The sequence below is a fragment of the Chamaea fasciata genome, unplaced genomic scaffold (genome assembly GCF_029207755.1).
Source record: "Chamaea fasciata isolate MVZ Bird 193981 ecotype frontalis unplaced genomic scaffold, bChaFas1.0.hap1 SCAF_1, whole genome shotgun sequence".
NCBI lineage: Eukaryota > Metazoa > Chordata > Aves > Passeriformes > Sylviidae > Chamaea > Chamaea fasciata.
Window position 1 is genome coordinate 83,567,175 of NW_027094086.1, and position 14,480 is coordinate 83,581,654.

The 14,480-nt window shown below is 38.0% G+C and overlaps 1 protein-coding gene across 2 annotated transcripts in view; it reads left to right on the forward strand.

Moving 5' to 3' along the window:
* The window catches only part of MYLK4 (myosin light chain kinase family member 4), a 61,330-nt gene that overhangs the window by 15,113 nt on the left and 31,737 nt on the right, over positions 1-14,480 (forward strand). Inside the window, exon 1 of one of the 2 annotated variants that reach the window (XM_066186975.1) lies at positions 12,800-13,604. The exons of the other annotated variant lie outside the window; for it this stretch is intronic. Coding sequence (XP_066043072.1) covers positions 12,960-13,604 — 645 coding nt within the window. The 5' untranslated portion in view covers positions 12,800-12,959. Of the gene's footprint in view, positions 1-12,799; positions 13,605-14,480 lie in introns of those variants that run through there. 2 annotated transcript variants of the gene reach the window in all.

Sequence of the window (14,480 nt, forward strand, 5' to 3'; positions counted from 1 at the left end):
CAAAACGGTGAGATTAGTCTTCTCTGCCCCTAGTCCTTGAAATGGTAGCAGGTCTCCTCCTTTAGTCAGGAAGGAGAGTGAGACCACCTAGGATACTTCTTTCCATTTGCTCTCTATCATAAGCTGGGGTTGAACTGTCCTGTAGACATTACTCACCTTTTTTCTCCCTTGACTATACAGAATGCCAGCCTTAGGCTAAATATCTTTTAGATGACTAGAATTATATTTTGGGGCCTAGAGATTCTTTAACTTAATTTTTCTTGTATTTATACTCAGCTTTAACTGATGTGATAGCTGGCTGTGCTGCTGAGGAGAAGAGGAAATCCATACAAGGGTATCAGTAGGGCTTTATCTGTCTCTGCTTTCCCTTCAAATAGGAGAGAGAAAGAAGATGCTACTTGTATCTGTGATCCCAATAATATCACAGAGTTTAAGAGGTAAAAAGGTCTATAACATAGACTTTCATCAGTTGCATGAAATGAGAAGGGACCATTTTTATCTTTCAGTCTGCCCTTCCATGGTGTAGAGGCCGTGGAAATTGGCCAGGGGGTTTCTGTATGGAACCCAAAAACTTGTGATCAAATTAGAGTGTGTAACATTAATGGAGTTCTGTAAATAGAAGCAGGGAACAGATGAGGATAGGTCAGGGGAAGAGAGGAAAGTGACTTTGAGGTAAGAGGAGAGTTTGTTTCATAACATGACTGCTCTTCTCGTGTTTCCCTGTCCCAGAAGCAGTCACTAGACACTCAGGAATCTAGATCTGATCTTTCATTAACATAAATACAACAAACTATTCTAAGCAATGTTATGTTTATTTTTTTCAATACAAAAAATACATAATAATTTAGCCTGAAAACACTTCAGTAAATGCAAAAGATCTGGCTCCTAAGAAATGTTTGCTTTCTTATATTACTTAGGTATAATATTTCTTTCTCCTGCTATATTTTCAAGTCAGAGTTTCCAGGCAGTTTGTGAGGTTTATTAAATATTATACTCCTGCATAACATAGGATGTTCACTGTGGTCAATTGCAATGTAGCAAGGACCCTAACTTTTCTGATTGCTGTTTCTTTGCATTTTAACCACTCAAAATTAGAGACCCTATAGCCCCTCTTATGCAGAAGTGGGGAAGTTATAGGTGCAAGAAAACCAATGCTGTCTAAACATCATCACCCCCATTTTCTGTTGTTAGATAGGATAAGAAATCCAGATAGTGATTGGGCCAACTAAATGAAGCAAGTGGGGAAAAGTAAGGGTACATACTCCTCACCTGCCTTTCTTTTAGCTGGACAAGTTTCTAGGAGAGCACTGCTCTGACCATCTGCTTCACTAAGAAGCTAGGCATGTTTGCCAGTGCTCGTGGCTGGTGTCCTGCATGAATTGTTCAGAATGCTCTTTTCTTCAGCTTCTGAAAGGTTCTCACTCCTGTTGCACAACACCACAGGCGTTTTCACCTGAACTCTCCAGAAGGCTTTAGAGTTCAGAAGTTCATACAAGTAAGTATGAACAGTAGGCACAGCTTCTCCCCAAAGGCTTTTCAAAAATCAGTCAGAAATGCTTCTGGATGCGCCTAATGACATCAGGTGGTGAAACACTGGAACATGACTACTGTCAGCAGAGGTTACCTTGCACCTGTTCTGGCCACCTGCATGGATGGGCCCTCCTAAATGGTTCATACTTCAGTCCTGGTGTCTGTAACTTAAAATTGTCCTCATAAAACTAATGCTGAATCCCACAGCAAGGAGCAAGCAAAGGCTTAAAGCCTCCACTTTGGCGGCCTGCAGGTGTGCACTGTAACAGAGTTTTAATTTGGAGCAGGTGACAACAGGAAAGCACAATGTGTGCATTTTGGCAAAGAAGTGATACAGCTGCTGAGCTTCAGTAGACAGACTGCGTTCATTGGTTTGGCTCTTCTGTACTCACTGAGAGAAAATATCTGGCCTTCGGCACTTGTGGTCTAACTTAAGCCATTCTGTTAACACAAGGCTTTCATTTTGGACTCTACCTTAATAATCCTAACTACTGAGTTTTTTAACATCTAATGAAAGACTGCATCAGGCTTTCTGGAAGAAAAAAGAAGGACTAAACTGTGATTAAATCTGGGATTTAAGAGGTAGGATGGCAAGCGTGGAAGTGATACAATGTGGTGGGAAGGTGAGGCTTCTCAGCAGGCAGCATAGAACTAATAAAGTATCTTTTCCTAAAAATAAAAACCCACTATTTCCTCTGTATTTACAGGCTGGAACACATTAATAGTCAGGAATATTAATGAGTTATACCATCCTCTGTTTAATTAGCCAACTTCTGTGACACTGGTGTACTTCATTATTGACTCAAACCACAGACTTATCCAGAGTTACAGGTTGATAAGATTCCTGTGAAAAGAAATTTCTGTCTGGGAAAAGGTACAGCTGCCAAAGGAAGCGCTGTTTTTGCTTAACTAGTTGGCCTAAAGGCCAAGCACTTTAAATCTTACATGATTTTACTCAACCTGTGCATTACGGTGGGGAAATACTGTTTCAGTTGTGGGCACTGTGATCCAACTCTCTGTGCTTTTGTTCATTGTACTTATCAGATGCCCAAACTGACCTTTGAAAGCAGTTTTCCTGCACCATTACCATGAAATAAACCCTTAGCTTTTCTTTGCTGAATGACACATCTATTATTTTATTTCTAGCCTGCCTTAAGGAACACTGCTTCCCAAGAAATACACTTGAAGTTGAAAAATTACAAATGTGCAGCTTCAGAGTTTCTCCCCTGATTCTTATGGACTATCTTAACGTCTGGATGCAAACTACTTTTTGGGGGACCTTCCTGGATGGTAAACAGAAGCCTGTTTACAACAACTTGACTTTCAGAACTTTTGTTTCTTCTTATTTAGTGTATCCTTCCTTGTGATACTCACTCTGCTCCATTTAAACAGGTTCTTTACTTACTCTAAAATGCCTAAAGGGTGTCATAGACAGAAGTGAAAGCATGGGAAGAAAAGATATCAGTGTTCGGGGATGCATTTGCCAGGGCCACTGTGGGTTCTTGAATGTGAAAGAAGCATCTGCAAATTAAATCCTGCTCAAACTCCCTGCATCTGCCAGGAAAGTCCTACTCTGTTAGCAAAGCGAAATACTTGGCAACAAGAGTCCCCAGATTTTGTGTAAATGTTCATAAGAATATATTTAGTACACAAAAAGCATCTTTTAAATTTTGTTTTTTTCTTGGAAATAATTTAATTTGAAATTTCTCACAACAATAAGGCCAAGACTGATGCTCATCTTCGGAACAAAACCTGACAAATTAAAATGAAAAAGCTTTATTATAGAAGATATTTGGTGAATCTCAGCTTGTATATCAGTGTCTTGCCAGCTAGCAGGGAATCTTTTAGAACTCACCAGGTAATGCAAAATTGAAGAAGTGACACGCAGGCTCTCTGTAACAGCTGTTGATATTCTTAATTTGCTGGATGTCTCGGGTTGGGCACTGGATGTGTCTAATCTTTGCAGCCAGGTGTCCAGGCATCTGGAATGATCATTTAGTTGAAATATGTGGGGTTTAAAGGAGACAAAAATAGGTGATGATTGTGATGGCTTTCGAAGTTTAGCTGCAAGGCTGGGAACTTGCCATGTTTCATTTTGGAATGAACAATTTAGGGGTGAAAATAGCTAAAATAGAAGACATGTAGCTAAAAGGCATTTCTGTTGCTGAAAATATCCACTTGTGCAAAATGGTATTAGCATGTGCACACTGGGCAGGACAGGAAGACAAGGAATAAGATTTCTGTGACCTTTATTTACCTCACATCCATTCATTCTGTTATGAAATTGAGCAGAATAGGCAACTTGTATTGGCATAAAATAAATGGATCAAAGGGGAGAAATACTTGAATACTTAGCTTCCTGGATTTTAGGGCTTTTTAGTATAGTTCAGAAGTTAAATTTTAGGTAACACCCTTCCTTTGAATTCTTCATCCCTAAAGCATAAAGTTATGCTATGGAAACTTGCCAGGCTCAGGTTACAATCTGTTAAAATTTCAACATTCACCAGAATTAGCCAACCCTACAGATAAAAAAAGCTCAAATTGCCTCTTTCCTGAAAACACTGGTTGCCACTATGGCATCTTATGTGCTTTTTCTTTTTTCTTCTGTGTAATCCTCGATTCTGACATCCATGCCTAATATGAATGTGGCATTTATTTCACTCTTTCTGATGTTAGACTTTCAAGAGATGAATCAATCAAGGCATTTTCTTCATTCAGCTTTTTATGCTGATATTTTAGTTAAAGTCTGTTTAATTCCAACTCTGGTTGCAGTCATACTGGTAAAAAAAAAGTTTACTTCAGCAGAGTCTGCCTGGATAAATAACCAGTGCTCTGGCTTGCTGACAGAATGAGTGAATTCCTGTTTTTTGGTGTAGCAAGTGCATGATGCAGAATTGGGCTAATAGTATTTGTGGGTAGTGTTTACTTTATTCTAAAGAAACAAACAAGCAAAAATCCATAAAATTTCTTTCTCACTTCTGCACTGCCGTAGCTGTTCTCACAGTAGAAGGCAGCGGGGAACAAACCACCATGAATGAAAACCAATCAGCAGTCATTCATTAGAGGAACATTACATTCCCCTCTTTGCCACACTGGGATCTTCACTAGCCTGGTGGTGTTATCTTTAGGAGTGTTCCTATAGCAGAGTATGTGTGTTAATTCTGGGGGAATCAGAAGATGATTGCCTTTGCATTTTAAGGGTTAGTTTGTAAGGCCAGCTGATCACAGAGTGACAGCCCGAGGCACACGTGGGTCTTGTCTGCTCTGCCTGTTGAGTGGGCAGTCACCACAGAGGATGCCCACTGTTTCTGGCCAGGGCTCTGCTCTTTTGTGCTGGACAGTAGGTAAGTTTTGCAGCTTGAGGAAAGCTGAGCTATCAATGTGTTTCTTCTGGAGAGGATAATACATACTTTTTAAAACTTCTACCTCCCAACAGGAAAGGCAGCTCTGGGGCTCTTCTGCACAGCTCTTTTAAAGATCTTTTAATCAGTACAGTTTCCCTTTCTCACTGAAATTACATGTACTGTATTTTTAGTATGTTCTGATGGAGCAAAAGGTGTTACTTACATCCAATTTTCCATATAACCACTTCTGATGACTGTCCCTTTCAAGTCTTTTCAGCCTATCCATCCTGAATTAACTTTTTTGTAAGAAAAGGCCTTTTGTAGTTTATAAATTTTAATACAGGATGCTAGCTGCCAGAAAGTTTTGGATTGAAACCAAAGATTTTAACCAGTCTACCCAGCAGATGAAATGAGGTATAGCTCCTGCTGCACCTGGAGACAGTACTTCTTTCATTTCTCTGTTTCAGAGTTATGACACCTCTGCTTTAGCCTCAGAAAGTCAGGAATTTTCCTTTAAACAGGCTTCCTGGAAATAGAGTTTTAGGCTATTAATGGGTAATTTATCACGCCGTATTTTTCAGCCTTAAGAAACTCTGGGTTTTGAGGTTTGTTTTGTTTTTAGCTTAGTTAACTGGGGACAGTTAAGCAAAGGTGAGACTCTTGATGTGATATCTTGACAGCAGGAGATGATAGTGGAGACCAACCCTCAGTGAAAGCGCACCGTGCATTTTGATGATGAAGTGCTTTGAACTTTGGCTGTTAAGCAGACAGATGCTGATTTTGATGGCTTTTTTAATGTGCTGTGCAGTTCTTACTCATCCAAAGAAACCCATTAACACTGGGATGTCATGTATGAGATAGTTGTTCTTGACCTGGATAATATTGCATGCTGCACCATGCAACTTGCAGTTACACTATGTTTCCTGTGCAAATGCTTTTCCACATGAAGGAGATCTGCAGAGTTCCTGAGTATGAGATTTCACTCCCAGAACATGGATAATGCTTTCTGTTATCATTTTCATCTTCAAAGATATTTTCTACAGGAGAATATACAGGTCAATTAACATTTATTTTTCTGCAAAAAGTGGTCACATAAATGCTTATGGAGAGGCTCAAAATTTGAAGGTGGTATTATATCTGAAAGACTGGTACCAGACATCTGCAGATTGATCACTGAACTTTGTTGGGATCTCTCTGTAGTTTGTTTCAGGGGCTTGCTCTGATCATTTATCCCTAGGATATTCCAGAGGACTTAGTTACCAGAGTCATTACAGTAAAGGAAGTCAGAATTCATAATTAATTAACAGGTCGTAGAGTAGCTGTGTGCAGAGAGCCCTGTGGAGCAGTAAATTCCCTAGTCCTACCTTATGAAGTTCAGTGCCAGACTTGTCTTGCTGTATGCTCCTGCGCTGTATGAAGCTGTTTCCTTTTCTGACCCTAAGCAGAGCTGCAGACAAATGTTTTGGGCAGACCCCAGAGGAGCCATAAAGGTGTATCTCTTATGATACAGTATGTCACTTAATTTAAGGCATGCAGTTATTTCAGCCCCCACGGTGAAGGTGTCCAACATCACTGCTGATTGTAGAAACACATCCTTTTGGATAAATTTCCTCATCTGTCTTAATGGATTTTTTTGCTTGGGAAGGGTGGGAGGAATGGGGGAAGAGGGAAGAGAATGGTTTTTCTGTTCTACCTTCAGGGACATCTGTGAACTTTCAGTAAACAGCATGACTTTCTGAATCTGGTTAATAGCTTTCATGCTTGCTTTCTAATCTGTTTCAGAGCTAGGCAGCTGTAAGCTTATACCGTTTCTGAGGGAGATGTTTTTGTGCACTAGAGAAAGAGCAGACATGCTTTAGCTCTCACGTGCATTACTGTGTACAGGCATTCTCAGCTTTGTGACTAGCGCATAGAAATCTTTGAGTATTTTGGGTAGTGGCTTTCCTGTTCCCCAAAGTCTTAAGTTGTTCTTTCTTTGAGACTTTCTGAGATATTGGTCTTACCAAGAGTTCTACACAAATATTCTGTGCACGATAAAAAGGTCTTCTTCAAAAGAAGAACCTTATTTGCAAATGATTAAAGGAGACAGACTTTTTTGTTAGGGATGTCTAGAGTTTATGACCACTGTGACAATGGGGAAAAATGCAAAGATATGAATTATCTCTAAAACGTAATTGGTGATTCAGATATAAAAGATTCAATTTGAACTCCTCTGCTATGTGCTGTAGCCAGTCCAGCCACAAAATACACATTGCTGGGGAAAATCTGAGAACAAAGTCTGCATTTCTCTTGACCAGAGTTTTAGAAAAAGAAGTGATTTGTTGGTTGTGTTTGGTATTTTTTTTTTATTTGTAGAAGATAGATAATTAGAATAGCTTATTTGAACGAGAACTTCATAAAGATGGAGTAACAAATATTTCCTGACCTTTCTTAATTTGTGAATGAGTTTTCGTTAAGTGGGTTCAGATCAACCATAGGAAAAATGCTGAAGACAAAACAGTGGTCAGGATGGCAGGAGATAATTTTAAGGAAGGAAGAAGAATTTGGAAGTTCCTGATATGTAGGGCAGGGATATATGAGGCATGAACTAGACATATAAAAGAATAAAAATAAATGAGAAGTCAGCAGAGAAGTAAGATAATTGTAGATAATCTTACAAAGCTCTTATTTTAACTCACTGAAATATAAAACAATGGATAGTAATTTTGTTATGTGGGCTTCTGGAAAGCATCCTGCTGTATGTTTATGAAGTTTTTCCTTTCTCTGTCCTGAGGTTTTATTTTAAAGATTTAAGCAATTTTTTTTTTAATAGTAAGAAAGATTTATACATTCTAAGGAAAGCAAAATCTTACATTTTTTTTTTGGGCGATACAGCATAACATGTTACCTTGTACCATTTTCACAAATGAATTTATTAAAAATCAACAAACACAGAATATCTTAGGTTTCTTTTCATCTAGGAAGGCAACTTCTCCAGAAAAAATACTCAAGGAAAATTCTCCCCATTTTTCTCAATACTGATTACTTCTAGGAAATGATAATATGTTTTTGTGTGCAACGTAACTATATATTTGAGAGAACACTGAGAGGGGGAATCAATAATAAACTTCAAATACATTAAATGTTTTTGCAAGGAGGAGAGAACAGATTATTCTAGTCATCCATGGATGGCACAGGAAGAAAACAACTTCAACTACCCCAAGGGAAATTTAGATGATATTTCTGGAAAACTCAAAAACTAAGAGGTAATTGTTCACATACCTGCAGCCCACTGCCCTTAGTATATTCCCTGTGTAAACCAAATCCTTGCCAGGACACAGGTACAGAAATGTCAGGAGAACATGAATGAGGAATGACTGGAATGTGGAGTGTGCATCACACATGTGCTACAAACTCAAGCATGGCAGGTGGCCCCATGTTATTTCTGAGGGGAAAACACCCCAGTCTTCCATTGCAGTAAAATACTAAGCTGGACACAGGAATTTTGGAGAAACCTTGTTTAGGACAACTCAAGACTGATGAATGCGTACCATGTTTCCAGATAAAGTTCAGTCAGAGCACTCTTCCACAAAATATGGCATATCCTGATACATGGCATACAGCCTGAAAATGTTGGAATAAGACTCTGCAAGTAAAATATTTCCACTTGTGTTCTTGTTTTTAATGTTTAATGCCAGCAGACATAAATTTATGAGGTGCACAGTCTGGACCTGTAATTGTTAGGAAAAGTGAAGAACTGAACTGAACCATATTGAGAAGACTCAGTCTAAAAAAGCATGGAGAGAAAGAGTAACTCCTGGTAACATGGGTCCAGTGGAACGAGATAAGATAAGGCAGGGTAGTTAACAGCTCTGCTGTATGATCGGAGGACCAAGAATGGATGAAAACTTAGTGAACAAATTTTTTAAGCAGAAAGCAGGCTTTCTTTGGACTGATAAATTGTCATGTGAAATTAAAAGCCCACAAACGGTTAGAAACCGTTTGGATGTTTTGGGCTATGATTTTTTTTTTCTTTTCTTTTCCTCTAATGCCTATGAGACTGAGATCCAAACACTGTTGAACTGAGGTCCTCCTGCCTTTTACAGGCTTTGGGGCAGAATGTGCTAAAAGCTTGGTCTGGGCATCTCTGAACTGGAGGATCACTGTTCAGAAGCAGACAGCTAATAGAGCTAGGGAGCAAATAGCTATGCTGGGATAATTTCCTAATGCTAGTCAGCTTTCCATATTTGTGTGTGCAGATAAAATAACATTGGCTGAAATTTGAATTCAAGAGAGAAATCAGAAAGAAAAAATTACTTCTCCATTCTGTCCAATCTTCACCTACAACCCTTTTAGCTATGTCTATATAAGGTCCAGAGTTTTATGGCATCTCCTACAGGCTCACTGTATCATGTCTGCAGACATGTTAAAAATGTGAAAATCAGAGTAAGAGCAATTATCCATTGGTACTTCATAGCTATTTCTTCCAAATTTTCAATGCCGTGACACTTGGGAAATTGTATATTTTGCTTTAAGGCCTTTTGCAACTTACCTTGAAGTAAAAGAGAACTACAGGTTAATATTCTTTGATGTAAAAGCCACTCAAAAGAATTAGTCATCAACAGGGCAGCAATTGTATAGAAGAAATTAAGCTGCATGGCTGATTAGCAAGTATCATACATTTTCTCAGTTTATTAGCAGGTGATTGTTACACTTGTGGGCAAAAATTCCCAGGGTTCAATGTCAGCTTTTGAGCTGACATTGTCACTGCCATGGTGCACCAGCCTAGTGTTAATATTCTGAATTGTAGTATTACACAATATTTGGAACAGGGGGAATCATGTCATCTTTTAAACTAGTGGAATTGCTTTCTTTCTAATGTATTCCCATCAGTTGTGTTTCTTTGTTTTCAATTAATGAAAAGTATCCGTTCCTGCAGCTCATACCCTTAATTTCCAACAGACTTTTCAGTGTCTTTGGTGTTGTGCAAGTCCAGTGATCAGTCATCACTAAAATTTGAGAGACAAAAATAAGAATGCTGTTATTTGGGCTTATTTTGTGCATTAATGATAGGCACAGGTGTTAAGAGATTATCTTAGTTATGAGGAAAACTGCATTCAGCTGTTTGCTTATTATAAATGGTTAAAATTATTTACATATATTATTATTGAATTTCATAATGTAGCAATAATAATTCACAGTACTAAGAATAAAATATTCAAATAATTTAAATTGCACTATTTTTAACCTAACAATTTCCCTTAAGTAATTAATTCTCACTGAACTCCTGGAAAGCATCTGGATATGTATGGTTATTTCCAGTTTACCGACCAAGAGGTAGGGATCACAAATTTCCAGCTGTGAAGAAGTTACTGGCAAGAGCTCTCTGAGCCTAGAAAGCAAGCTGATGTTAGTTTTCTTTCATTTATTCCTCTTTTCAAGCCCCTCCACAGCAGCTCTCTCTTCCAGTTCAGCTTCAGACAGAACTGCTAGCATACTGATGAGCTTTTAATGAAGCATTTTTATAGTTTGCTTTCTACCCTTTCAGTGTATGTCATGGTAAAATATTAAATCAGCAGGACTTTACAGATGATACTTGATATTAGGATCTTACTACACAGAGCTTAAAATTTTTATTAGTGTTTATAGTACTAGTTTGAGGTATTTCCCTGGGCAACTGTTAGGGAGATTTAAATATTTAACATATGTGTCTGTGCACAGTAATAGAACACATGATTTTCCCATTGCTATCTGTATGTCCTTTTTTCTTTTAATAATTTCTTGCTTTAACAAAGTCTTCTTTTTGAATAGGATTCTTGTGCCTAACAGTCTTTGCCTATGAAATTCCCCAGACCAGGAGTCCTTGCTGAATGGGTGGCAAGGTCTAATAAACCTTTAATCTTTTTTTTTTTGTGTGCACGGATGGCAGGGGACAGGGGGATGCTCACAGTGAATTCCTGCAGAGATGTTTCATCCAAGATAAATGGCTTTTCAAACCTGGCCAGTTAACTGACATGCAAATGCCTCTTCTGGAATTTTGTGTCCAGCAGGGGCTTCTGCAGATATGAAACTATCAGGAGAGTTTAGTTTGTGTCTCTAGCAGAGATGAACAGAATAAGAAAAAGGGCTTCAAACAAAACTACTTTGCTGGAACTGATATGATGTTCTTTGCTTTATTACTTCCTCTTTTTTAACTGTTGTTCTGTATATTGTTCTTTTCATTAAATAGAGATCTTTAAACTTTTTTTTTTTTTTTAAATCCTGTTTCCTATTTTAAAAATACTCAGCCTTCTCAGTGAATATGCTGTGCACAGTAACACATGAAGGCCACCTCTTGGTAATGTCTGTTATTTAAAGAAGAGATTTCAATACATGTTTTAGGGTCATGCATGGACACAGTTTACTTTCACTTGCAGTAACATGCTGATCCCAGAAGGTGACAAATGTACTTATGAACCTGCAGTAACCGGAGAACAAACTCCTGAATTAGCTTGTCCTTATCAATACTGACTACATGTTGAGTCACAAATGATTGTGGGAGAATGCCTTTGGAAGCTTTTGGAAACTTCAGCTGTGATTGACTCTATAAGACTTGTTTGGCACCTAAAATCGAAGAGAAGACCATGCAATTTTGAAAGATTATTTAGTGTGTTAGGTATTCAGAACTCGCTATGTCCCTTACCTAATTATCCCTCATGATCCCTGCTTAAAGGATGGAGAAACTGAGGTTCGCAAAAGAAATAATTCACAGGGATCCCAAAAGAAAATCTTGATCCTTTGGGCAGGCAAGTCTGGCTGTTTTTCAACCAGCCAACTGGTTTGGCCAACTTTATGTGTTTATTTTCTATAAAAGATGTGGCAACAGTGCAGACTGACTTATGTGTGGTCAATATATGCCATAGCTGTTTCTTTCTGTTTCAGAGGCAGCCTGTCTCCATCAAGCTGATCCATACTGATTTACTTCTTGTTCCTTTGGAGTATATCTGACTTGAGATGAGAAATTCTGGTTTTATTCTTTTTTAAAAATTCTTCTTTTATTTTTCTAACCAACATGAAAGGTGTTCAACAATTCAGACCTACCCTTAGGGGAAACCTAGTCCTAGTAATGATATTTCTTTTTTGTCCAATGTTGTCTTTCTGAAAGAAATAAAGGTCTTTTGCAAAAGCAAAACTTAAATATGCTGTATGAGTTAGGAATATTAATCACTGATCGTGAGACATTTACTGTCAGGCAAACAAAGAAAATAGCAGAGTCCCTATCAAATGTTCTGTTTTGGTATTTGGATGACCAGATCATGGTAAAACATAAGTCTCTTAATTTGTGGGAAATTAAGGCAAAAACAGCCTTGATAAATACAGAACTAAATGAAGACATTAGCTATGGAGCTAATGACTTGTGCATAGAGCTGGCTATGTGGTAACTGACACATAGGATACATAAAAAGCCTCTGTTTTTTTTTTTTTTCCAAAATATGTGCATTCCAGCATCTCCTTCTTGTTTTATTTTCTTTGATTTTTTTTAAACCATTCTGTTGACTTCCTGCCTGGCATAAGAGGTTTTTCAAGGAATGGAAGTTTTCATCTGAAAAGTTTACCTTAAAACATAGCAATTTCAAGCAACCACATTTAAATTCCCTGTAAGGACCCTTATTCTTTTCAGAGCAGGGATCACATTACATACTAGGCTTGTGACAAGCAACAACACCACTGCCAAAGTCTCTCTACGCTTAATGACTTCTCATGTATCACGTAGCCTTTTTGCTGTCAAATGCCATTGGAGTGCAAATAGTTTGGTCCTTACTAGGGCTGATGTCACTGAACCGAGTGCATTTAGGTTATGCAGCTTCATTCATTTCATTTGGAAATAGATATAGATATATATATATATAAAAAGAATGGATGAAAGACATTTTTCTGCTAAATAATTTGGGTGTCTCTTTTCTCTGTTTTAGTCAAATACATGAGAGTAGTTTATAAATTAGTTGAGCTGGAGTTACCAAACTTGGTTGTATATCTGAGCAGCCTGGATGGAAAGCCTTTGCAACTGATATTGTCCTCAAGCAGCGGATCATCAGAGCCTTTCCTTCCCATACCCAAACCAGCAAAATGACCACATCCAGCAGGCAGAGCTCTTCTACGTCTATGGTCAACAACTTGGCCAAAATATTCGATCCAAACACTTTGCAAAACCAAGGGCCAGATAATGGAATGGAACCTCCTCAAATTCTTCATGTTGAGAGAAGTGATGTCAGCACATCTGAAAGTTTCAACATCATGGATGTGAAGTTTGCCTCCCTTGAAGAGAAAATTGATAAACTGTTGACTCTGCAAGACAATGTCCTTAAGAAGCTTAACAGTGTTTCTCATGAAATCTGTTGCATTGAAAAAGACATGGAAATGGTAAAGGCAGAAACATCTGAACCTGGATCAAGGATGGAAAGAAACAGAAAACTGAGAAATAATGAAATGAAGAGACTTTGCCTTAAAATGAAAAAATCTCTTTCTGATATAAACAGAAAAGCAGAGCAGCAGGTTAAAAGGCTAGATGGACTTGAACATAGTGTTTCTGGACTACAGAAACTTGTAGGACCTCTGGTAGAGAAGGTGAAAACATTAATAATTCATAATTCAAGTGTAAAACATCATGTTAAAAAACGTAAAGTTTGCAAGGCAGGAGCTGAACATCCCTTTAGGATGCATGTTTTCTCGGAGACAACAGCTGGTGATCTGCTCAAGAAGAAAAACGAAAAGGTGAGCCCAGGTTTGTGCTTCATCTTGGCAGGAATCATTGCAAGCTACGGATATGTTCTGCTACATGCTCAGCTTTTTCATTTTTGTTGACATTTAAGAAAGAACAACCAATGTGCTCTAAAAGTGAAAATTATAAGAACAAGCTGAGCAAGCTTCAGTGGAAAAAATATAGAAAAATCTACTTTTTATACAGATGTTCATTTTTTTTTCCTTAATTATTCCTTTGCAGCTGTAAAACATAACAAAGAACATAAAAAGGGTTGACAGACTTCAGTAGTCTTGGGTCCTGGCCATGAATTTTACAGTGATCCTTCCTGGATTTATAATTACCTGGGGGAATCAAGTTGCAGCAGTTGTGTTATGAGCACCATGGTCTAGAGATTAGTGGAACTGGTAAAAAGCCTCCTTGGGTCAGGGCATGTACATATGTTTGTCCTTTATTTCAAAGAACATCTTAAGTGTGCTGTTCCGATCTGGTATTTCTCTCCATTGGTGAGGACTAGGGGACTTCTAAACTGGGATCTGAGATAGGGTTACTGTAACTGGAGCTGTGGCTTGTGTAAACTTCCCTGGGTTAAAAATGCCTCTGTTACCATAATGAGTGTTTCATCGTGTTCTTTAAAGTACAGATTAAAAGACACCAAAAATCTCTTGAAAGATTCTCTTGACTCTAATAAGTTGTGTAAGGTACTTTGAGTATTCTTTTTTGGTAAAGAAAATTTAGCAATTTCTTCTGAAAAAGTATGTTGGTATTTAATTGATCCACAGTGAACCAAAAAGGTTGCTTTTCATATTTTGTTCCATTTTTCTTAATTTTTTTTTTCTCCCAAAAAGTCACATGCAGGCTTTACTCTTTGATTCATTTAAAGAATAGTT